Genomic DNA, 23,736 nt, shown 5'->3' with positions numbered 1-23,736 from the left:
CCACTATGCCAATAAATTGGGTGATTTTTAGAGTTCAATAGTATTGATTGAATGAGCTCCGGAAGACATACAATACCTTGAATCATCGCACATTATTCTATACTATAGATATATATTCCATTTTATACATAGGCCGGTGACATACAAAAAAATAAGGTAATGAAACAAAATATTAGGTTTATGTAAGATAGCTCATTGAAAAAAAATATCAACATATTTATGGTTGAAAGACATAAGCTACTAAATCTTACCTGGAAAAAAAAGGGTTTGATACTATTTTGCGAGAATCACAAATCTCTGAGCATTGACAAAATGTTGCGAGCCTGTTGTTAACAAAAGATTCGTCAAATGCTACTATACGACACTCGGGATAGGTTTATAAAGTTGAACAATGTTAGATTATCTAGACTTCCTATTGGGAAGGAGAAGGTAACCTATACTGACATCAAGAAATGGCTAGCACAACGCAGTTCAGAATGATAAGATCTAGGAATAATAAACATAGTAGAGGAGGGGTGGTACTTTTCTATACAGGAAGCGGATTCCAGAAGTTATTCGCCACAGAACAGAAAACAGCCAGTCTATAACAAAAGATAGAACAAAATATATGTCTAGGTAATATAGATGCAGAAACCATAAAGAGGTCTGTTACCTCGATCGTTCATCCAAATATGATATTCATTTTAAAGGATCAATGTCTAAGACACCTAGTCAAGAGTTGAGATAGAACACAATGCCCTAGCTTTCGCGCAGTAAGGAGCGCTGGATAGATGCGCAGATGTCATGGTACAAGACCTGCATAGTGCTATGTAGTAGAGGATAACGTCAACAGTAGGGTAATCAGTACCATTAGATCGCTAGAATATGTCAGTCACTGCTTAGCCAGTAAAGATATATATCTTAAGTACTTTATATAACGAGGATACTTGACAGCGGATGGACTGGCTTGTAATGGGATTACTAGAATCCACTTACTGAGGATGACACGACCTGGAAAGTTTCAAATCGTAAGATGAAAAGAGAAACTCTTAATATCGGGACTCCCGCTGATTCATCATTCGAAAATGGAGGGCATAATGAGTGTGGAGAGTATGTCGGAAAGCAAAACGTATTGCGGACTCCACAAAGTAAAGCTGAATACGTAGCACTGCTGTGAGAAGCAACAAAGGAAGCAGTATGGTGGAAATCTCTCTGATTAGTAAGTCATTCCCAATATGCATCTTGCTATCGCCTTACTATTGTGATAATAATGGTATAGTTGCAACAGAGCCCGAAGCCACAAGGCGGCAAGCTATTGAGCCGCAAATACCATCTGATCTGGGAGATTGTAGCAATCGTGGAGATGTTGTAGTAGAGATCTAGATATCTTATGAGTTCAAAAATTGGTTGATCCTTTCAAGCATAAAGCGCTTACAGCTAAGTTATTGTGCTACAGAGTCTTAGGTCTAGCGAAGTTTAGTTAAACTAGGACATAGTGGGAGAACTTTTGGTATAACTATGCCTAGTTGTATTGGTATTTATATGTTATCATTAGTAGCCTCATTGAATCTTCTCACTTAAATTACGATCGCTTGTAGATACTCGACGGGCCACACGGATTTTCTGGTGAATGAGAATCAGTCATTTGCGTGTTGAATTTTTATGTTCCTAAAACGATCGTCATTAGTTTGTATATATTATTAATTATATATTCACTCTTTTTGTCTTTTGATTATAAGTGTGTTACTTTGACATTGTAATTTCTGTCTGTAATCCAAATAAATACTAAAAGGTCTGATGGCTATTGATATTGTAGCTCGAACTTTTATGATAGTGACATAAATGTGATCAAGCTTTTCAACACTATACCCAAATGGTCTACTAGATATCTTGATATACATCAGAGTTCGGGACCACCCTTATTCTGGCGGGACACTTATGGAATACGCGCACATCTTTGAGTAGCTTCACATCCAATCGACATGTGATCCTGATCTACGTTCATTAGCATAGATAGAGATATGTCGCTGGGACGAGCATCATATTGCATATGAGTGTTGCATAATTACTAGAACCATGAATAGTTTACTTTTACGTTCTAAAATGCTCGTGTTATGTATATGAAACTATCACTATTCGTTCACTGGTGTAATGACCTAGCTGGTCGAATCCTTAACCTATAATCCTCGAGCTAACTAATGAACTTGATTTCACTCCGTCGGAATTGATCTGCTTGAGATCTTGCATAGTGTGAGAGGCCAGCCATTCATCGTTGGCCCAATAGAACCTCCTCCATTTCAGGGTAAGATCAGGTGGATAGTTGGGACTAGGGTCAAGATGGAGATTTCACTCCTACCGTATAGGGATAGTAGATAGGTTGTTCCCTTTAGTACTGAATACCAGGTCTTGAACAAGGGGCTCCACCCTCGCCTTGGATAGAGGGGTTCGATTTATAGATGGACCTTAAACCATTGTTATTAGAGGACAGCTGGAACTTAAGGAACAATATTAGTTTGGGGATAAAACGATTTTAATGACCCAGCCGAGAGTTACGGACATTTGTGAAGGATCTTACTAATCATGGTATATCAAATGGACATAAAATATATTCTAATAGTGAGGGAGTGCACACTACGAGACTAATAGTGGAATGACCTGTTATGTTAACAGAAGTTGATTAGTTCCGTCTAAAGAGTTTAGCCAGCTAATCTCGGATTGTTGAGCCCATGATCTATAGATCCTATTAGTTCTCCTACTAGCTCATATGGAATAAACTTAGAACAGTAATGATAAGAATGATTCGAATTGTTGAATAGGTGAAACGAGAGAAACCGACAAATAATATGTGATATAGTAATCGATTTTTAGTTTAGAGATACACTTTAATATTTTAAATGTGATTTTATATCAACAATATTAATACATTCATATTCGAGAAGCTTGAAAAATAATGGAAATGGTCAAAGATGTAAAAAGTCAAAGAGTTGACTTTTGACTTTAAAAAATCAAACTTTGACGACCTTATATCAAATGTGATTTGAATTTCGAGAAAATGAATGCAGATTCATGCTCGGGGGAGGTCAAAATTAGTCAACACGAAAAAAAATCATAAAAATGTCAAAATGTTAAGCTGTTTACTTTTTGGTCAAAGTTTGACTTTGACCAAATGACTATTTTGCCCTTTGACTAAAGTTAGTGGGAAAATCCAAACTTTTGTTGGATAATTCCACTAACAAAATAGTGGACTAGGTGTTGGCTTATAGTGGAGACATTAAGCCCACTTAGATAGTGGATTCTAGGTGTTGGGTTTTTATGAATTTATTTCATGCAATCGTTGCATGGTTTTTTTCTATAAATTGGGCTTACAATTTGGATGAAAAAAGTTTTGACAATTTGCCAATTTTGTTTTCAAAATTGGGCTAGAAAAACAAACCCAAACCTTACCAAAATTCCATTTTCTTTTCCATCTCTTTTCTCTCTCTCGGTTTTCTTCATCCACCGAGTCCCACAACCCGGTTCTGAGTCTAGAGGATAGTAGGTCAACTCTAATGGTGATCCGTTCGTGTTCGGGTCGAGATTCAACGAGGAAAAGCGTTGTTCGGGAGCTACAAAGGTAATTTTAATTTACTGTTTTTTTTCCTTCAATTACATGCTATTTTCTTTAAATTAAAAGCAATTAAAGTGTAATTAGATCCTAATTCCGTTGCGTATGTCTCGTGTTCCATCACTAAAATCTATTTCCACATGACCCATCATTCTCTACTCAACTCTTTTGTATCTTCTTGCACAAGCACAGCACCTTAGTGTAAATAACACATTTCTTCATACATTTAGGAAATCCCTACAACAGCTACAACGCAAGGTCTGCATTAGCTTAACCTGAATCCCTGAATTTGACCCTGGACTTACCAGGAACCTAAATTGGATTATACTTGGGTCTGATTTGGAAAACTTGAACATCAATAGTGGAGTGTCGTGCGTTCTGTTGCACATCTATAATGCACCAACGTGTTATAAATACATAAACGCATAAAAGAATCAACGCATCATTCGTACTTAGAAATTATTTTTCCAATTTATTTTACACAATACACTCCTTGCTCGAATCACGATAGATACGAACACTAACCTCCCTTCAGTGGCTTTTGTCCTAAACCTTTGAAGCGTCATTGTGAAACTAGATGTCACACGGGGTTCATGTTAGTTTTGCTAAAACCTTATTGGATGTTGTTTTGTTTTACAACGGGTATTTGTTTAAAACCTAACATAGGTCAATGTGCTTTTCTTTTCAGCAACTCATTAGTATTTCCATTTAAAGTTTTTAAAAATAACCGATTACTTACAGTGGAAAGAATCATGTGAAATGAATTTCGTGGCAAGCGACCACCATCCCACTACTCTCCAAAAGAGGAGATAAGATAGTAAATATGATTTATTGGTCTTGAAGATATGTCTGGTAGAGAATGATGATTCTGCCTAGATCCTTAATTTAGGTGCTACTAATCATGTCAGTTCCTCTTACCAAGGATTCAGTTCCTGGCAAATGTTGTCACAGGGAGAGATGACTCTTCGAGTCGGTACTGGTGAGGTTGTTTCAGTTGTTGCTGTAGGCAGGCTGAAGTTATTTGTTGACAAGAAACGTTATCTATTATTGGATAATGTTTTTGTAATTCCTCATATTAAGAGGAACTTAATCTCGGTTTCTTGTCTCATTGAACAAGGCTATACTGTCTTCTTTTCTGAGAATAAAGTGTTTAATTTTCAAGAATAGAATGGAGATTGGTTATGGTTCAATGGAAAATAACTTATATGTACTAAGGTCGTTAGCCATAAAAGCCTTGTTTAACACGGAAATGTTCAGTACGACAACAACAACTAATAGACCAAAGGTTTCTCCAAAGGAAAACGCTCATCTTTGGCATCTAAGGTTAGGTCACATCAATCTCAATAGGATTGAGAAGTTGGTGAAAAGTGGATTTCTAAAGAGTTTAGAAGAAAACTCTTTGTTGGTATGTGAATCATGCCTCGAAGACAAGATGACCAAACGACCTTTTACTGGAAAAGGTTACCGAGCCAAGGAAGCCTTGGAGCTTGTACATTCAGACCTCTGTGGTCCGAAATGTTAAAGCTCGAGATGGGTATGAATATTTCATCTCTTTCATAGATGATTATTCAAGGTTTGGGTATCTCTTCCTAATGCAACGTAAGTCTGAAGCCTTTGACAAGTTCAAGGAGTATAAGGCTGAAGTTGAAAACTTGTAAGGTAAGAAGATAAAAACACTACGATCTGATCGTGGTAGAGAGTATATGGACCTCCAATTTTAAAACTATATGATAGAACATGGGATTGCATCTCAACTCTCAGCCCCGGGTACACTTCAGCAGAATGGTGTATTTAAAAGAAGAAATAGGACCTTGTTGGACATAGTTCGGTCTATGATGAATTATGCTCATCTTCCAGACTCATTTTGGGGTCATGCAGTGCAGACTGCATGTTATTTCCTGAACAACGTTCCCTTGAAAAGTGCTTCTAAAACACCTTTTGAGTTATGGAGAGGCCAAAAAGGTAGTTTATGCCACTTCAAGATTTGGGGCCGTCCGACACATGTGCTAGTGACTGACCCAAAGAAGTTTGAACCGCGTTCGAAAGGTTTGCCTCTTTGTGGGTTATCCCAAGGAAAAGAGAGGAGGATACTTCTATTATCCGAGTGAGAACAAAGTGTTTGCTTCTACTAATGTTATCTTCTTGGAAGAAGACCACATGAGGGATCATAAGCATGAAGTAAGCTCGTTTTACGTGAGATCTCAAGTGAGACTGAGACTGTAGAGGGTTCAACAAGAGTTGTTGAGGTCGGGACGTCTAGTCAACTAGCTCAAGAGTAGAGACTGCCTTGACGTAGTGGGAGGGTTATGAACCCACCGGATCGCTACATGGTTTTGACTGAAGCCCAAAACGTCATTACAAATGATGGGGTTGAGGATTCGTTGGCTTTTAAGAAAGCAATGGAGGATTTGATCACTGGACAACAGTCAAGACGTTCTTCAAGTATCTTCGGAGAACGAAGGACTACATACTTGTGTATGGAGATAAGGATTTAATCCTTATGGAATACAACGTTGTTGATCTCTTTACAAAGGCCCTCACAGCTAACGTGTTCGAGGGTCACCTAGAGAGTCTAGGTCTGCGGGACATGCGACATCTTGTCTAGGGCAAGTGGGAGATGATACTAGGGTATGCCCTAGTTTATTGTATATTGTACATTTTTATATTGTATTGTACATTAGTCTCTTGAGTCATTAGGACAAGTGGGAGATTGTTGGGATTGGTGTCCTAATTCTCATGGAGTCTTGTTGTTTTGTAAAGATACACATTGTTCAATGAATAAAATAAGTGTTATTTAATTCAAGCATTTACTCATATCCAATAAACAAAGCTCCTTGGTTATCTTATGCGAACTTAAGCATGTATATGTGATATACAAGTGGATCATGCCTTAAGTGATAACCTAAATCGGTCTTTAGTATAAGGATTAAGGTGGGATACCTGATCTAACGACACTATGGATACGACCCGCTTTGTAGAGGTTTGCAAGTGTTGTAAACTACTATAAATGGTAGATCCTGACCATTCATATGGAGACGTGGAGCGGGGGTATCCTATACAAAGAGTTTGTATAAGACCTGGACCACGAGATGACTAGACTCTGTATATAATGTCGTTGATACTAGAGACTTGCATCTTACTGAAACGACCATAAGTGACACGACCTCAATCTTGAGTATTTTGGGAACTTCTGCCTTTGAAGGCGGTCCTTTGATTAGAATGGATAGAAGTGGCCAGATTGCCAACTCAATATGCCTACCTTTTTGGGGACTTGTCTGATCTGGGAGCTGGGAACTCAATCCACCATATGGAATTCACTCTTTTCCCGAAGTAGGGATAAATAGAGAGATTGCTCCCTTAAGGGCTGGTTCCAGGGCTTGAACATAGTGGCCACAGCTTCTCTTTGGAAGAGAAGACTTAGTCATAGTAGAACTATGATTTATGTTCATTAGGGATCAATTGTACTTAAGGAGACAGATGTAACAACAGGGGCATAACGGTTATTGGCCCAGTTGTACTTACGAGCGATCTGTGAAGGGTTATCACACTACTAATTGGTTAAAATGGACACATAATATATCTGTAGTAAGAAGAGTTCAGCTGTCGGTCTTTAGTGGAGTGTCTGGCAGTTAACAGATGGTGGATCCCGTGACTAAAGAGTTTAGTCAGTTATTCGCGTACCGTTGGAGTTTCGAGCTACAGATCCATGAGATCCCCTTGGTAGCTTGAATTCTATTAAGGATCAGTTCTTGGTGTTGATTTGAAATGTTCAAATTGCAAGAGGTATTTTGATTATATATGATATAATCGGTATGATGTATAAGATACATCTAGTGGAGGATTGATGTAAATGAGATTTACATTAAGTACCTTGGAATAGAAAAAGAACTATGATTTATAAGTTTCATGAGATGAAATATTAAAACTATAGGTTATAAATATAGTATGATAAGTTGGTTATCATTTATATTTATAATAATATTAATTATTGGATAATTAATACTTTTTCTTTTAAATAACCAAAGTAGTGAGTGGTTATTGGATCATGGTAACCGTGAGTTTAGAAGGAAAGTTGTTTCCTATTTTGAAAAGAGGTTTTTACAAAACGATTGAAAAGGTTTTTGAGTTTTCTCTCGCGAAAAAGAAACTCACGCGTCATTAAGTAAATTTAGATTTACTAAACGATGGCTGGGCGAGCTAAACAATTGTGCAGTGTTTACTAAACGATCGCATAGCTTTGCTAGACGATTGTTGGCCTAAAGTAAACGATCATGTAATGCCTGTAGGTGACAGACCGAGCTAAAAGATAGGCTAAATAATCGCATAGCTTTTGCTAGACGATCGCTAGCTTTATCTAAACGTTTGAGCATCGACCTATATGATAGGTCTCCGACTTCTCCCACTTGCCCAGTCGTGTATGCGATCGTTNGATAGGTCTCCGACTTCTCCCACTTGCCCAGTCGTGTATGCGATCGTTATTTCCTCCATTCGTCTGCCTCAAACCATGTTCGAACAGAGCCCACCCTCTGAATTCTCAAACCGAGAATACCAAAGTCGCCTTGTTAGTGGTGTCAGACTCAACTCGACACCGTCGAGGTTTTCTAGAGGCCGTTCGTGGTGCTTTGAAGGAGTCCGTTCGTGTTGCGGAGGAGTTCGTGACTGAGGAGATTGTTGAGGACGAGCGCGAAGTGTTCATGCGGTGTTCGTGCTGTGTTGCGGTCGTGTAGATCGAGTGTTCGTGATCGTTGTTGTTCGAGTGGCCGCGCAATGGAGCGTGGAGACGTTTCTGCCTATGTGCGTAGAGTTTTACTCTTTGTTCCTTCATATTTTACATGCTGTAATTTTTGTATGAATCGCATAACCGTTTGTTTGAAGTCGACTATAAATGATTTGTTGATTCATGATTGTAATTTAGAATATTCTTGTTTCGCTACTCATGGAAATCTAAGTTTCGATTTCCTTCAGGCTTTTGTGTGAGCAAGTAGGAGATGGATAATGGAATAACTAGTTTTTCCATTTTTGTATTGAAGGAAGAAGAAAATAGGAAAATTTTCATCGATCGAAAAAATTTCAAACTATTTACAGAAATAACAAAAAAAAAACACTATAAATACTGATAGACTTCTACCCATTTCTATCATTTATAAACATTGATATATTTCTATTAGCCTTTATTTACCACTTCTAGATACTTATTTTTCTATTTTTCAAAATCGCACAATAAAAAATGTTTAAGAATATATAATTTACATTATATTTTTTTTAAAAATATATATATATTCATACAGGCGGGAGTGTTATTTAATCCCTATATGGAAAATTTAGATTAAAATCTTAATTTGGTTTGATTTTAAACCAAATTTCGATAAAAGACAAATTAAAAATTTTCATTTTAAGATGAATCTAGTATGTATATTATTTTAAAAATAATAAATGATTTAATCTTTAGTTTTTTGGCTTGACATGGTATAGTGTAAAAAGATGAAGGATAACAACACGAGATCCAATTGTTAAGAATTTGACAATAGGAACACCAATGTTCATTAAGGGCTGATTACGTGCTAGTAGGGAATTCCGGGGCTTGAACATAGTGGCCACAACTTCTCTTTGGAAGAGAAGACTCAGTCATAGTAGGACTATGACTTATGTTCATTAGAGGGATCAATAGTACTTAAGGAGTTAAATGTAACTACAGTGGCATAACGGTTATTGGCGGAGTTATACTTACGAGCGATCTGTGAAGTATTGTCACACTGCTAATTGGTTAAAATGGACACATAATGTATCCGTGATAAAAAGAGTTCAATTGTCGGTCTTTAGTAGAGTGTCTGACAGTTAACGGATGGTGGATCTCGTGACTAAAGAGTTTAGTCAGTTATTCACGTACCGTTGGAGTTTCGAGCTACAGGTCCATAAGGTCCCATTGGTAGCTCAATGGATTCAGTTGAGGATCAGTTCTTGGTGTTGATTTGAAGTGTTCAAATTGACAAGAAGTAATTCGATTATATATTATATAATCGGTGTGATGTATGAGATATATCTAATGAAGGATTGATGTAAATGAGATTTACATTTAGTAGCATGGAATGAAAAAGAATATGGTTTATATGTTTCATGAGATGAAATATTAAAACTATAGGTTATAAATATAATATGATAAGTTGGTTATCATTTATATTTATAATAATATTAATTATTGGATAATTAATTATTTTTCTCCAATAACCAATTGAGTGGGAGGTTACTGGTGGTTATTGGTGGTTCATGGTAACTGTGAGATAAAAGGAAAATTGTTTTCCTAATTTTAGTAAGTTTTTGGGAAAAATGTTTTGAGATTTCTCTCTCGAAAAAAGAAACTCACTGAGCTTTTCAAGTAAATACCGATTTACTAAGCGACAACTTGAGCGAAGTAAACGATCGTGTAGTGTTTTGTAGGCGACAACACTGAGCTGAATGATGAGCTAAATGATCGCTTAGCTTTTGCTAGACGATTGTTTAGCTTTAGCTAAATGATTGGGCATCGACCTATGCGATAAGTTTTTGTCTTCTCCCGCTTGCCCAATCATGTACACAATTGTTCATTCCTTCTTCGCCTACCTCATTTCAAGTCCACACAGAGCCCACCCTCTGGATTCTCACACCGAGAATACCAAGATAACCTTCTTGGTGGTGTCATACTCAACTCAACGCCTTCGAGGTTCTGTGGAGGCCATTCGTGATGTTGGAGTGTTCGTGACCAAGGCATTCACGGAGTTCCAGTGCGCGGTGTTCGTGCTGCAGGGCGGTCGTGTTGTTCGAATGTTTGAGGTTGCTGTGTTCGAGCGTTCGTGAGCAAGAAGCATGGAGACGAGTCGACAAACCTTCATAGCATTCTCCTTGTTTATTTGATTGTTCATGCTGTAATTTCTGTATTGATTTCATAACTATATGTTTTGTTTACGATTGTAATTTGTAATATTCATTCATGATTGTAATTTGGAATGATCTATTTTCTACTGCTCATAGAAATCTCGGATTCAATTTCCTTCAGGCCCAACTGTACTTACGAGCAATTTGTGAAGGGTCATCGTACTATTGATTGTTTATATCCAATGGACATAGAAATATATTTGTAGTGTGAAGAGTACAGCTATCGGTTTTTAGAGTATCCAACAGTTAACGGATGGTAGATAAAGTAATTAAAGAGTTTAGTTATTTATTCACGTACCATTGGAGCTTCAAGCTACAGGTCCATAAGGTCCCCTTGGTAGCTCAAAAGGATTTAGTTGAGAATCAGTTTTTGGGTGAATTTGAAATGTTCAAATTAATAAGAGGAATTTAATTATATATGATATAATTAAATAGATTCAATTATATATGATATAATTGTCATAATGTATATGATACATTATAGTTTAACTAGAGGAATAAATATTTGAACGAGATTCAAATAGTTGTTAAATTTAATATAAATATGATTTATATTAAATGCCATAAAATAGAGAAAAAGAACTATAGTTTATATTGTATATGATGCAATATTAAAACTCTAGGTTATAAATATAATATGATAAGTTGGTTATCATATTTATTTATAATTATTAATTATTTAATAATTAAATTCTTTTTTCTCTCTAACTACCTTAGTTAGAAGTTAATCAGTTTTTGTGGCAAATTGGGATAAATGAAATATGATTTTATTATTCCAAAGTAAGTGTTATACGACTTGTGAAGTCTACTACACGATTTGATTAGAGCCTATGCGATGGACTTGATTCACTACATGATTGAAGAGTTTTTCTATGCAATAGAGAATTACTTCCTTCAATCGTATTCCTCCTCCAAACCACAAACTCCCTCTTAACTAAAATAGCCAGAGCCGACCACTTCTGGGTTCTCACCTCGAGAATACCAAGGTAACCAAGTGGGTGTGTCCTCTTTTGATTCGAGATCTTGTTGTTGTTTGGAGTGTTTATGATTGTTCGAGGGATTAACGCGAAGAAGAGTTCTTCAAATGTATAATCACTTGAACTCTGTTTCTATTCAAAAAGCATGTTCTAATTTAGTTAAAGTGCATAATTTGTATGTTTTATTTTAAATGTTTATGTTCAAGCGAAATGGGATTTGGATGATCCGCTTCCGCTCATAGGTTCTCTATAAAACGAGTTTCTTCAAATGCTGCAACATCGGGCTAGCCCTGCAGCACTGTCACACTCGCATGTTGTGTCCATCTCCAAAGCGTCGCAGCACTCATTGCATCTCTAGAAAACCATCCTCTCGAAAAACTACACTGAGTATGGCATCTAGCAACCCAGCTGCGTCGTGTCTCCATTGGCAATTCTATAGTTTTGCCTCCCTCTTTCTCGGTTGATGTATTTAAGCTCCGTTTTGGTCTGCTTTAGCTCCATTTTGACTCTAACTCCTGGTTCTACCTCTTAGGTGCTTGATACCAGTAAAATCACTAAATAAACACATAAAACTTAGGAACGACCTCAAATTAAACAAAACAAGATAGCACATTTTTGGTGATATCAACATTACTAAATATGTAGTAATGAAGACTTTGTTAATCTTTATTTATCAATCAAATTACTCTATTTATTGTAATTAATAAAGAAGATGCACCATGATTGAAGTTTTGAGGATGTTTTGATTTTGGAATTTTGTCGGATTTTATACTTTTAACGTGAAGCTTTGATTTATATTTGGTTGACGAGAAAATTGGTCTAAGAATTGGAGAAAATGAGAGTATCTGTATGAAAAAATAAGATAATTGATTTAAGTAGTTTTAAAATTGGTTATTTTCCAACCTAAAATAACTTCAAACCAATTGATTAAGAAAATTAATGTAATTTCTAAAAATTGAAAGATGTTTTTTAAACGATATATTAATGATATTCACTCATATACTAACGATAAGGTATTTTAAAACTTTTTTAGTGCATTATTGAAACTTTAAAAATTGGTATTTTTTAAGTGAAGTTATAAAACCTTTCCTTTTGTAACAATATTTTTTAACTTTTTTTTTCTTTTTAGTTTAAGAGCATTTTCTATAATTTAGTTTTTTTTAATATTTATGATGGTTTTATGATTGCCCTACTTTACATTATGACCTGCTACACCAATTTGCTTCTAGAAATAAGAGAATAAAACAATTTTGATCCCTAAATTTGTCCAACTTATACCAGTTTCATTATTAAACTTTAAGTTCATCAAATAGCACCTAACTTAGATAAATATTACAAGTTTAATCATAAATTTTCAAGTTTATCAATTTCAATTAAGGCATAAACAAAACAAGTTATTAAAAAAAACACAAGGACAAAGACAAAGACAAAGAACGACTCACACAACTCAAAAAAAAAAAAAATCAACCTAACTGACCATCTAGAGAAGATGCAAGTTAACTCCATTGACACAAAGATTACACTCTAAATATGAAAAATAATAGCACAAGCAATTTTTCAAACTTTCCATTGTGACCAATTGCCTGCACTACATTAGCAAATTCAATCAAGCTAGTGTAGCTAGTGTAAATTTATAAATTCACTTATTGTCCAATGAGAGATTCTATTGGAACACCCTCTCGACAAGAGTTTAAGATGATAAAAATGAGAAACTCAAAGAAAAACAACTATAGGCTTGAAGGAAGAAAATAGGAAAATTTGCATTTATCGAAAAAATGTCAAACTATTTACAGAAATATCCAAAAAAACATTCATATATACTGATAGACTTCTATCCATTTCTATCATTTATAGATACTGATATACTTCTATTAGTCTTTATTTACCATTTATAGATACTTATTTTTCTATTTTTCAAAATCGCACAATAAAAAATGTTTATGAATATATAATTTACAATATAATTTTTTAAAAAAATATTCATACAGGCGGGAGTGTAATTTAATCCCTGTATGAAAGATTTAAATTAAAATCTTGATTTGGTTTGATTTTAAACCAAATTTCGACAAAAGACAAACTAAAATTTTCATTTTAAGATGAATCTAGTCTATATATTATTTTAAAAATAATAAATGATTTAATCTTTAGTTTTTTGGCTTGACATGGTATAGTGTAAAAAGATGAAGGATAACAACACAGGATCCAATTGTTAAGAATTTGAGGAAGACAACAGGAACACGAATGTTAATAAAATATAATATTAAAATAAATAAATAGAATATAAATATATAAAATAATAAATTTATTTTTTTTCTTTAAAGTAGTAATCAAATGTTCAGTTATTNAATATATAAAATAATAAATTAAAGTAAATTAAATATAATATATAAAAATATATAAAATAAAATAAATAATAAAAGTAAATAAAATAACAAATAATGGATTTCTCCACTTTCCCCAAACTTTTTGGAATTTGCTCATTGTGTCTTTCAAAACCACAATTTGGTAAGTAGGGGTGGATTATTTAACAAGTAAGAGGTGGATTACATTGACAAATGATACATGGTCAATGTACGATCTAATGTGCTTCTATTTTCTATAATATTTACAATACCAATTACCTTACCATCCTCAACCTATAATTAATTATAGGTATTTAAAGGAAAGAAGCTCAAAACTCCTATTGATACACATGCAAGGTTTATTCAATTTTTTTTTTCAAAATTCCCACTCATTCTCTCTCTATCCCTCTTCTCCCTATCTCTTGTGCTCTTCACCTTCCCAACAAATTTTAATTGTTGGGATTTCTGACTATATATTATTTATAATGTGATTTAAAGCGAACAATAAGCCAATATGAAGTTTATACGGTGATTTACGAATAAAATCTCAACAAATAAATGCATTTTCTTTCCAAATAAATATAGAAAATTTATCCAATACTCTCTCGCCACCTACCACATTCAAAGGTATTCTAGTCCGAAAGATTAAAAAAAAATATCAAAAAGTTTGGATATTTATGATAATCCCAAAGATGAATGGCTCTTCAAAAAAAAAGTGTATGGCCCAAATTTGAAAATTAAAATATGACATGGCCTAAATTTGCAATTTTGTAATCTAAAATCAAAACAAAAATTTAGAACTGAAAGATTTGATTCTGTTGGGAAGTGAACGAGACTTTCTATCATTCTGTTTTTAAGATCATAACTAATCCCAATTCAAATGTCAGAAAAAATAGAAAGAAAGAAAAAGAAAAAACTGAATTTTTCAATTAAGTTGCAAACCATCTCGAAGCTTCACTATAAGTAGAGTACCATAAGGTCCATCTCCTAATCCATTTTTGGTTGTTTCCACTGGAAAACCAACTAAAATGGCGACTTCATCCACTCTCATGGTTTCAATTTTGTCTGTGTTCTTTATTTTCACAGCCAATGCAAGAGTTTTCCCCGGAAGAACTCTCCTTGATGACCCTCCAGCCATTAACAACTTCACTTTTGTCTGTGATCCCTCTAGATATGGCAATCTTGGCTTAGACCTTTCTTCATTTCGCTTCTGTGATTCATCTCTCTCTTTCCCTGAGAGAGCTAAGGATCTTGTAGATAGAATGACATTGTCTGAGAAAGTTGCTCAGCTCGGACACAGCGCTGCTGGAGTAGACCACCTCGGCTTGCCACCATACAATTGGTGGTCTGAGGCTCTCCATGGTGTCTCCAATGTCGGTCCTGGTACCCGGTTTGACAATGTTGTGCCAGGCGCCACAAGCTTCCCCAATGTCATTACCACTGCGGCTTCTTTCAATGAAGATCTTTGGAAAACAATTGGGCAGGTAAAGTTAGAGCTTTCAACCTTTAGAGAAGGTTAAGGATGGCTTGATTGAAATTTTGGATATGTTGTGTTTTGTTTTGATTAGGCGGTTTCAACTGAAGGAAGGGCAATGTACAATCTAGGGAGAGCTGGATTGACATACTGGAGTCCAAACATCAATGTGGTTCGAGACCCGAGATGGGGACGAATCCTGGAAACCCCCGGTGAGGATCCTTTTGTCGTCGGCAAATACGGTAAGAACTATGTTAGAGGTCTCCAGGATGTGGAAGGAACTGAAAATGCCACAGATTTAAACTCCAGACCTCTCAAAGTTTCTTCCTGTTGCAAGCACTATGCTGCTTATGATGTTGACAATTGGCTCGGTGTTGATCGTTACCACTTTGATGCTAGGGTAAGAAAAAAACTTGTTATAAATCAATAGAGATATGGAACAGAGTTAAATGATGATTATCTACCTTTGATATGAATGTCAACATTAATTTTTAAATGATGATTATCTACGTTGTTGGTTAGGTGACTGAACAAGATATGTTGGAGACATTCCTTAAGCCATTTGAGATGTGTGTTAAGGAAGGAGATGTTAGCAGTGTGATGTGCTCTTACAACAGAGTTAATGGGATTCCAACTTGCGCTGATCCAGTTCTCTTGAAGGAGACCATTAGAGGCAATTGGGATCTTCATGGGTAATAATAATAGTTAATTAATTAATAAATGATAATAAACCGCATAAATATCTCCTATGGATTAATTATAATTATTTTTCTATCCATTTCTTCTCTTTTCAGATATATTGTTTCAGACTGTGACTCAATTGAAGTTTTGGTAGATAATGCACACTATCTACAAGACACAAATGAAGATGCTGTTGCTCAAACTCTCAAAGCAGGTAAATTTTTGTACCTTTCTTCAGTCACTTCTTCTGGGTACAACTTTTTTTGCTTTCTTATCAAACCCCATGAATCAAATTTTGAAGTTCTTCAATGTAAATTTTCAGGGTTGGATTTAGATTGTGGTAAGTTCTACCCAGAATACACAGAAGGCTCAGTAAGGCAAGGGAAAGTTGGAGTGAAAGACATTGACAAATCTCTAAACTATCTCTATGTTGTTCTAATGAGACTTGGGTTCTTTGATGGAAGCCCTGGTTTCCAATCACTTGGAAAACCAGATATTTGCTCTGATGAACACATTGAATTGGCCACTGAAGCTGCTAGACAAGGAATGGTTTTGCTCAAGAACGATAATGACACTTTGCCTCTTGATCCTTCTACTTTCAAAACCCTAGCTGTTGTTGGACCCCACGCTAATGCCACTTCTGTCATGCTTGGCAACTATGCAGGTCAAATTATAAGCCCAAAACTCTACTCTTTCCCCCTTAACTCAATGTTCTTCAATCAAATATGAGATTTATCCTAATCCCATTAACTTAAAAAAACATCTGAATTTAGTAACAGTCTAAGAGCCGGTTTAGATTGAATTTAGAAGTGTTTATACTTCTTAGAAAGTCAAACCAAATGCATCCTAAATGTTCAGTTTTTGTTCTAATGCAGGAGTACCATGCAGAGTAAAGTCTCCAATTGATGGGCTATCAGAATATGCAAAAGTGAACTACAAAATGGGTTGTGATTCAATTGCCTGCAAAAACGATACCTTCATATTTGGAGCCATGGATGCAGCCAGGAACTCTGATGCAACTGTGATTTTTGCTGGTATTGATTTGTCCATTGAAGCAGAGAGCTTGGACAGAGTTGATCTTCTTCTTCCTGGTTACCAAACTCAACTCATCCAACAAGTTGCAACTGTCTCTAAGGGCCCAGTTATTCTTGTCATCTTGTCCGCCGGCGGCATCGACATCTCTTTCGCTAAGAATAATTCCAACATCAAAGCCATTATCTGGGCAGGATATCCCGGCGAAGAAGGCGGCCGTGCCATCGCCGATGTCCTCTTCGGAAAATTCAACCCAGGTCAAAAAGATCAAGCATGCCCTCACTTATCAATTCAGGGTGATAATTGAAATTAGGGCTAAGATTTTGTTGTCTCATTTCAGGAGGAAGATTACCAGTGACATGGTATGAAGCCGATTACGTGAACAAGCTTCCGATGACATCAATGCCGCTCCGGCCAGTGGAAAGCCTCGGATATCCAGGAAGAACCTACAAATTCTACAACGGCCCCGTCGTCTATCCATTCGGCTATGGCCTCAGCTACACTTCTTTCATCTATACCCTAACTTCCGCCAAACGGTCCATCACCGTCGATCTCAGCAACACGATACAATGCCGCGACATTGCCTACAACGACGACGTCTTCAAGCCCGACTGCGCCGCCGCCCTGGTCGACGACTTGACTTGCTCTGAGGAGATCGAATTCCAAATGGAAGTCGAGAACACCGGCGAAAAAGACGGCAGTCAGGTTGTGATAGTGTACTCGAAGCCGCCGAGTGGTATTTCTTCGACTCATATCAAGCAGGTGGTTGGGTTCCAGAGGGTGTTTCTGAACGCTGGGGATAGTGAAACGGTAACGTTTAAGTTGAATGCCTGTAAGAGCTTGGGGCTTGTTGATTTCACTGGCTACGCTCTGCTGCCGGCCGGTGGCCACACCATAGTCGTCGGAGATGGAGAAGTTTCTTTCCCTGTGGAGGTTGGCTTTAAGAAGAATTAGTGTTTTGTTAATGTTATTTGGTTTTTGGAAGTAGGGGTAGGTCAGATTTTTGGTTAGGGAAGTAGAGATGAAAAGATGGTTTGTGATCTGGCACCATTTTCTCTTCTTTGTATTTACTTTTTGCCCTTATTTTATATTATTTTTTACTCTTTTCTATTATTATCGTCCAAACTAAAATAATTTACGGATAGACACAAATTATTATAATTTACTATAATAATCAATTTCTTGTTCCGTTCCTTTAATTGTCTATACACCGAATGCCTCCTTAGTTATCTAATACAACGATTGAAGTATGTTTGTAAATTAGGTGAATCCAATGATAGTTTTTAATGTCACTAGGGGTATTCAAATAATCCGAGATTGGGTTAGTTTTGTTCTTGGATTAGGGTTGAATTTTTCTATCTTTATTGGATTGGGTTGGGTTGTGGGTTGTCTAAAAAATCTGGGTTGATCCAACCCAACCTGAATTATATATATAATATATATATATCTATATATATATATATAAGTTTGATTTTTTTGTATTGATTAATTTTTGAATTTTTAATATTTTTCTTTTAAAATTGTATGATATAGCAATGAACATCGGAATGATACTAGGAAAAATGGTCCAAAGAATCTCGATAGTAGTTCCATGAACAATCCTTTGCGGTATTGGATTTTTTTGATAGTGGAAATGCCATAAAGTGCGAACCAAGATCCGTGATAGGAAAACAAAAATCAGAATGAGGAAGAAAAAGATATCGTGATGTAAGTCTATTTGATATTTAGCGTCTTAATTTCATGAGATTTTAGTTATTAGTCATGTATATAAGTTTACATATTTTTCATTAAAAATAAAAAAATAATTTATAACCCGACAACTCAACCCAACCCGAATTTTAAGAATTGGGTTTAGTTATCAGTCATGTATATAAGTTTACATATTTTTCATTAAAAATAAAAAAATAATGTATAACCCGAGAACTCAACCCAACCCGAATTTTAAGGATTGGGTTAGAAACTTTATTTAGGTCATTTGTTTTGCCAATCAAACCAACTTAATTTTCAGGTTAGTCCAAAAAATAACTCAACTCAACCCATGTATATCCCTATATGTCACAAATGGAACATCGATATCCTATTCTGAATACTTTATCAGTAACTCGTTCTTCAGCACAATTGAGTAACAAATTTTATTAATCGAATATTTGCACTTTCATAAATCAGTTTAGAAGTTCCTATTTATTAATCGAAGATTTGCCTCAGTGCAACAAAACAATTATAAAGAGTGGTAACGAGGAATACTACAGCTAATGAGGTCGATAAGGCAATCGAATCAATCACATTTTCCAGAGTAAGCAAAACAAAGAGACTCGAATTTTCTGTAGCTAGATTCTCTGAAACCATAAGAATATTATGAGATTTTTCAATATTTCCAAATACAGATAAGGAAGCCATTGATGATGATTCAAGGAAAAGATTGAATAATAGACGTTCAAGACAAAATAAAAAAGTACATGGTAGTCTTAAATCAAAGATAACATTCTGCAAATACAACAAATGCCAATATAAACGGCAGATCAATCCCATAACTTCTAGACACCGATGTAAAACATGAGTAAAAACAGTTGACAACATAGTCTAGGAGCCTGACAAGAAATCTTGGTTCCACAGTCACATCAGCCGCAGGCATATGAAACTCGAAACATTCAGAAGAACCGCTACTAATCTTTTGTGACATGAAACATTTTAAACCTTTTATTTTGTACTAGGTGGCAGGGAGAAGCATAGGATATGAGAATCCTTACGGAGTTCTACAGCTGATGCAACAAGAAGGCATACTTTGAGCCTTAGAGCCTTAGATAACATTCTCCAAGCCCCCAACTCCGAGTTTCTGCACTTCGTCCTTCAGAGATTTCAGGTATTTAACAGCTTCGTCCAGAACGGTGACTGTCGTCATTTGGTAACCACCAGGGAGAATCTCTCTCAGTTTTCTCACCATTTTCTTCACTTTTAATTGTTTCATGTCACTGTCACAGCTGCTTCCGCTGCTTGACGACTTGTGGACAGGATTAAATGACTTATTCTTCCTGGGTTTTGAACTGTAAGAAGAGGATGAAGAATCAGGGGATTGATTCCCATAATTCAAATGAGACCTTGCAGTGCTTCTCTCTTCATCTTCAGATCCATCAAGGTCTTCATGATCTTCGTCATCCAAGCTCAATAATGCATCGATATCATCCAAATCCTCCATCAAAGGAGATGATATTTCTCTATCCTCGTAATGTTCGTCATTGATGCAGAAGTTCTTTTGAATGTACTTTGAGCACATATTCGCAGTAGGACCACTGAGTTTGTTGGCAATTGCAGGATGAAACATGATTTGGCTTCGATTGTCAGTGTGGTCAAAGATGATGAAATTTTGGGGACAAACTTCAGAAGGTTGAAACTCAACATTATTGAAAGGTCCCAAGTTTTTTCTCCCAGGAGGCAAAACAGAAGGAAAGGCAGACGACAGAGGAATCTGCATGTGATTATCGTCCCCCTGGTTTGCTCTGGGATGCATTGCCTGCTTGAGGTAAAAGTTGAGGTCACTCTGCATGAAATCCATGTAAAAGAAACAAACAAACAGGAAACTCTCCAAACTTCAAGTAACCGTGTCTTCTCCCAGGAGAGCTTGCTATTATATTACGAAAATTAAAACGGGATGGTAACTAACGAGAAGACTACACAGCAACTCTATATGTTGCCATTTAAATTTAAGCGAGATGTTTATATCAAACTAAAGACAAACAGGAAAGAAATATTTCATTTCTTCACTTCTAGCACAACTGGAGGCCAGTCCACCTAACTCCCCAATGTCCAAATGCTTTTTGCAATCTTATCCTACGTGACAGGTTTTAGCAACTGGCGAAAATACTCGGCCTGTAAAGAACAAATTGAAAGTCGTCAACAACAGGAAACGTAGGAGTGCTTTAGTAGTCCAACAACAGAAGCAGTAAAGACAATCAAATGATCACAGAAGGTATTAGTTCATTCAATAATGTGCTTTAGGAATTTATCAACAGATAAAAGGATTTGCCGCAATGATTCAAATATTCACCAGTGACCAATTTTTGAAACTATAAAATTCATACAAATCCAAAACTCCAAAGGAGTGCCAACAGCTACAAAACAAAGCTACTTCTTTGAGATACAGTAAACATATTCTTCAACACAGATGAGAGGAGAGCAAAAAACTTAACCTTGACATGAATAAAATACATATGTATGCTATATTTGGAAAATGTATTCTAATACCTTAGTTTAGCTATTAAACAATCAAAAGATAGAAGATGGGAACTAAACACCAGTATCTACAATATTGTTTGCAAGTAAAAACTCCCTTTATCATCAATAGGTATTATTCATTAACTATAGCTACTTGGAGAAAGGTCAGAGAGAAAAAATAGGAGCTAAGGTCCATGTTCTCAGAAATCAATTTAAACTTTAATATTGAAGGATATTTTTCAGATGAGTAAAGAGGCAACTAACAACATTAAATGTCAGACACTACAAATGTGTGAAGTGTAAACAACAAACAACGCACCACAGCGTAAAATTTAAAGATTATGGTTTACCTGACAAACTTGCATCACTTGGTAGTAGGCAATGATTCCAACACTCATGTTAACTTTCCCAATTTCCTCAACAGCTCTGTTTCTCTTTCCCGTTATACCAATGTACATTCTCACTCCTCCAACCAGTAATATAAAAGTGAAACAACCGCAAAAGTAAGATAGACCAACAAAGTCAACGTTTTAATTTCCCCCTGCACACAACCATAAGCAAATAGCTTAAGAACTTCCTAAATTTCACAAGTGCACGATAATAATATTAACAAATACACAAAATCGGTCATATTTTTCCATGGGTGATACTTAAAATGATCACTAAACCTTCCGAAACAGAAAAGTTAAATCCAGCAGAGCCCATGAAATTCCTAGCAATTGGCAAGTGAATACAAGGCCCGTGAATGATCATTGTTTCCACAAACCAAAAAGAAAAATATTCCTCCTCCAAGACAACTTCTTATACGTCTAATTAAGTATGGTAATAATCAACATAATTGGAAATCTCACCAATGCAAAACAAATTACAGAATGACACGAAAGAAGACCACCAAGCGAACACACTTGCTGCTGTAATTCACCAAGGAGGATGTCCACGGCATCTTGATTCTATTCTCCAATTCCAGATAATAAAAGACAACCCAATCCTAAACTGAAGGGTAAAGCAAGCAAAAGAGAAACATTAAGTACAATTTAACAAATGTAACAGACATGAACTCTCTACTAATCAACAAGCAAATCTAGACAGAACCCCCAATGACCAAAACCAAGACGGTTAAGTGTAATAACGTTAAGCAAACAATGTTTATATACATAATTAGAGGTTAAAACATGAAAGTACTCGCTAATCTAGGTTAGACGTTCTCCCCTGAACAGAACCTGACCGACCATCTAAATCATTCATTTTACCTAATTTTCTCAGTAACATACAGGGGACGAAAAGGAATCAAGTACAAAACAACCCAAAAACACAGAGAGAAACATGACAGATCAACGAGATCAGAATCAATAACACAGTAATTTTAAGTTAAATTTAGGAAAGCACTATCGAAAGAGAACCCCAGACACTAACAATAATTACAGTAAAGAAGGAACAAAAATAGCAGAACAGTAAACTCAAGGAAGTACAAATCACTCGGAAATTAAGTTCTTCCAGTACGCATCCAGCAATTAAGAGAACCCGGAAAAATCAAACGTGCCCTAACTCCATTACAGCAAGCTAAAAGAAACGGAAATCAAACAAGTTTCCTCAAAAAATGAAACAAGAAATTTCACCCACGTGATTCCAGAGCTGAATCAGGCAGAGAAACGAAGACGATCGGACGATTTTTCGTAACAGTTCGGTAGATCAGAGCCCAGATTTGGTCTGCAAGCTAAAGATCTGGCAGGACGATGAGAGAGAGAAAGAAGGTAGGGGGAAGAGAGTATTTAATAAATTTTAGTTGGGTTTTTGTTAGAATCTGTGCATCATGTATTGAGACAGACAATAGTCAAACCCAGAGAGCTATGAGCCGTTGGATCGAAATGATTTCCGTATATTATGGGATGCTATGACAACCGTTGGATCGAGCACGCGTGATGGGATGGAGCAGTGGGGTCCACAGAGTTTGACAAATGCGTATCGTGAAAACAACTCCTCGTGTGGGGATTTTAAGAAAAGAGGGAGAGAAAAAAAATTAAATTAAAGACTAATATTAGTTTTGACTATGCTTTAATCCCTTTGTAATTATGATTTAGTAAGTTTGTTCGATTACAATTTTTTTTAATTTAAAAATACGCAATTCATTTTTGGTTTAATAAGGTCTTATAAGCCATGATTTATGTTTTTGATGGAGTGGCTAAATTTCTAGTACAAGAAAATTGATCATTTTCAAAGGTCACAATGGAAGAGATTTGGAACTTTCACATAGCGGAAGCAAACAATCGTTTGTCTTCGAAACTCGTTTTATAGTAACTTAAATAAATAGGATAAACATAGACACTTAGCATGCTTCTATTGATTACATAGAGGAAAATGGAAGAGATCGTACTACCCCTTGAAGATCTGATCTTCTCACATCCTTCCGATAGACACCACCAATCATTGGGGTTCATGCCATAAACTCCCGTTGGGTCCTGTAGTTTGCAAACACTGTATGAACAAACGTTTGTGATGTAATAATATATGATATTTTTCTTCACTATTGTC

The 23,736-nt window shown here is 35.9% G+C and overlaps 4 protein-coding genes across 4 annotated transcripts; 3 read left to right on the top strand and 1 right to left on the bottom strand.

Moving 5' to 3' along the window:
- Nucleotides 1–14,603: 14,603 nt before the first annotated feature.
- On the top strand, nucleotides 14,604–16,776 carry LOC120074758 (probable beta-D-xylosidase 2). The gene has a single exon (XM_039027990.1). It carries the CDS (start codon nucleotides 14,840–14,842, stop codon nucleotides 15,329–15,331), a length of 492 nt encoding a protein of 163 aa, XP_038883918.1. The 5' UTR covers nucleotides 14,604–14,839; the 3' UTR covers nucleotides 15,332–16,776.
- On the top strand, nucleotides 15,968–16,731 carry LOC120074757 (probable beta-D-xylosidase 5). Its single transcript, XM_039027989.1, has one exon. The coding sequence runs from the start codon at nucleotides 16,006–16,008 to the stop codon at nucleotides 16,693–16,695; it is 690 nt and encodes a 229-aa protein (XP_038883917.1). The 5' UTR covers nucleotides 15,968–16,005; the 3' UTR covers nucleotides 16,696–16,731.
- Nucleotides 16,777–16,813: 37 nt separating the features above from the next.
- LOC120074759 (putative beta-D-xylosidase) lies at nucleotides 16,814–18,043 on the top strand. Its single transcript, XM_039027992.1, has 2 exons — nucleotides 16,814–17,255; nucleotides 17,339–18,043. Exons 1-2 carry the CDS (start codon nucleotides 16,817–16,819, stop codon nucleotides 17,950–17,952), a joined length of 1,053 nt encoding a protein of 350 aa, XP_038883920.1. The 5' UTR covers nucleotides 16,814–16,816; the 3' UTR covers nucleotides 17,953–18,043.
- Nucleotides 18,044–19,333: 1,290 nt separating this feature from the next.
- LOC120073311 (transcription factor bHLH144) lies at nucleotides 19,334–22,999 on the bottom strand. The gene is made up of 4 exons (XM_039026071.1): nucleotides 22,828–22,999; nucleotides 22,059–22,200; nucleotides 21,558–21,748; nucleotides 19,334–20,862 (listed from the first exon to the last, which is right to left on the bottom strand). The coding sequence occupies exon 4, from the start codon at nucleotides 20,546–20,548 to the stop codon at nucleotides 19,796–19,798; it is 753 nt and encodes a 250-aa protein (XP_038881999.1). The 5' UTR covers nucleotides 20,549–20,862; nucleotides 21,558–21,748; nucleotides 22,059–22,200; nucleotides 22,828–22,999; the 3' UTR covers nucleotides 19,334–19,795.
- Between the last annotated feature and the right edge of the window lie 737 nt (nucleotides 23,000–23,736).

The sequence above is a fragment of the Benincasa hispida genome, chromosome 3 (assembly GCF_009727055.1).
Source record: "Benincasa hispida cultivar B227 chromosome 3, ASM972705v1, whole genome shotgun sequence".
Classification (NCBI taxonomy): domain Eukaryota; kingdom Viridiplantae; phylum Streptophyta; class Magnoliopsida; order Cucurbitales; family Cucurbitaceae; genus Benincasa; species Benincasa hispida.
This window is presented reverse-complemented; position numbering and strand designations above follow the sequence as displayed.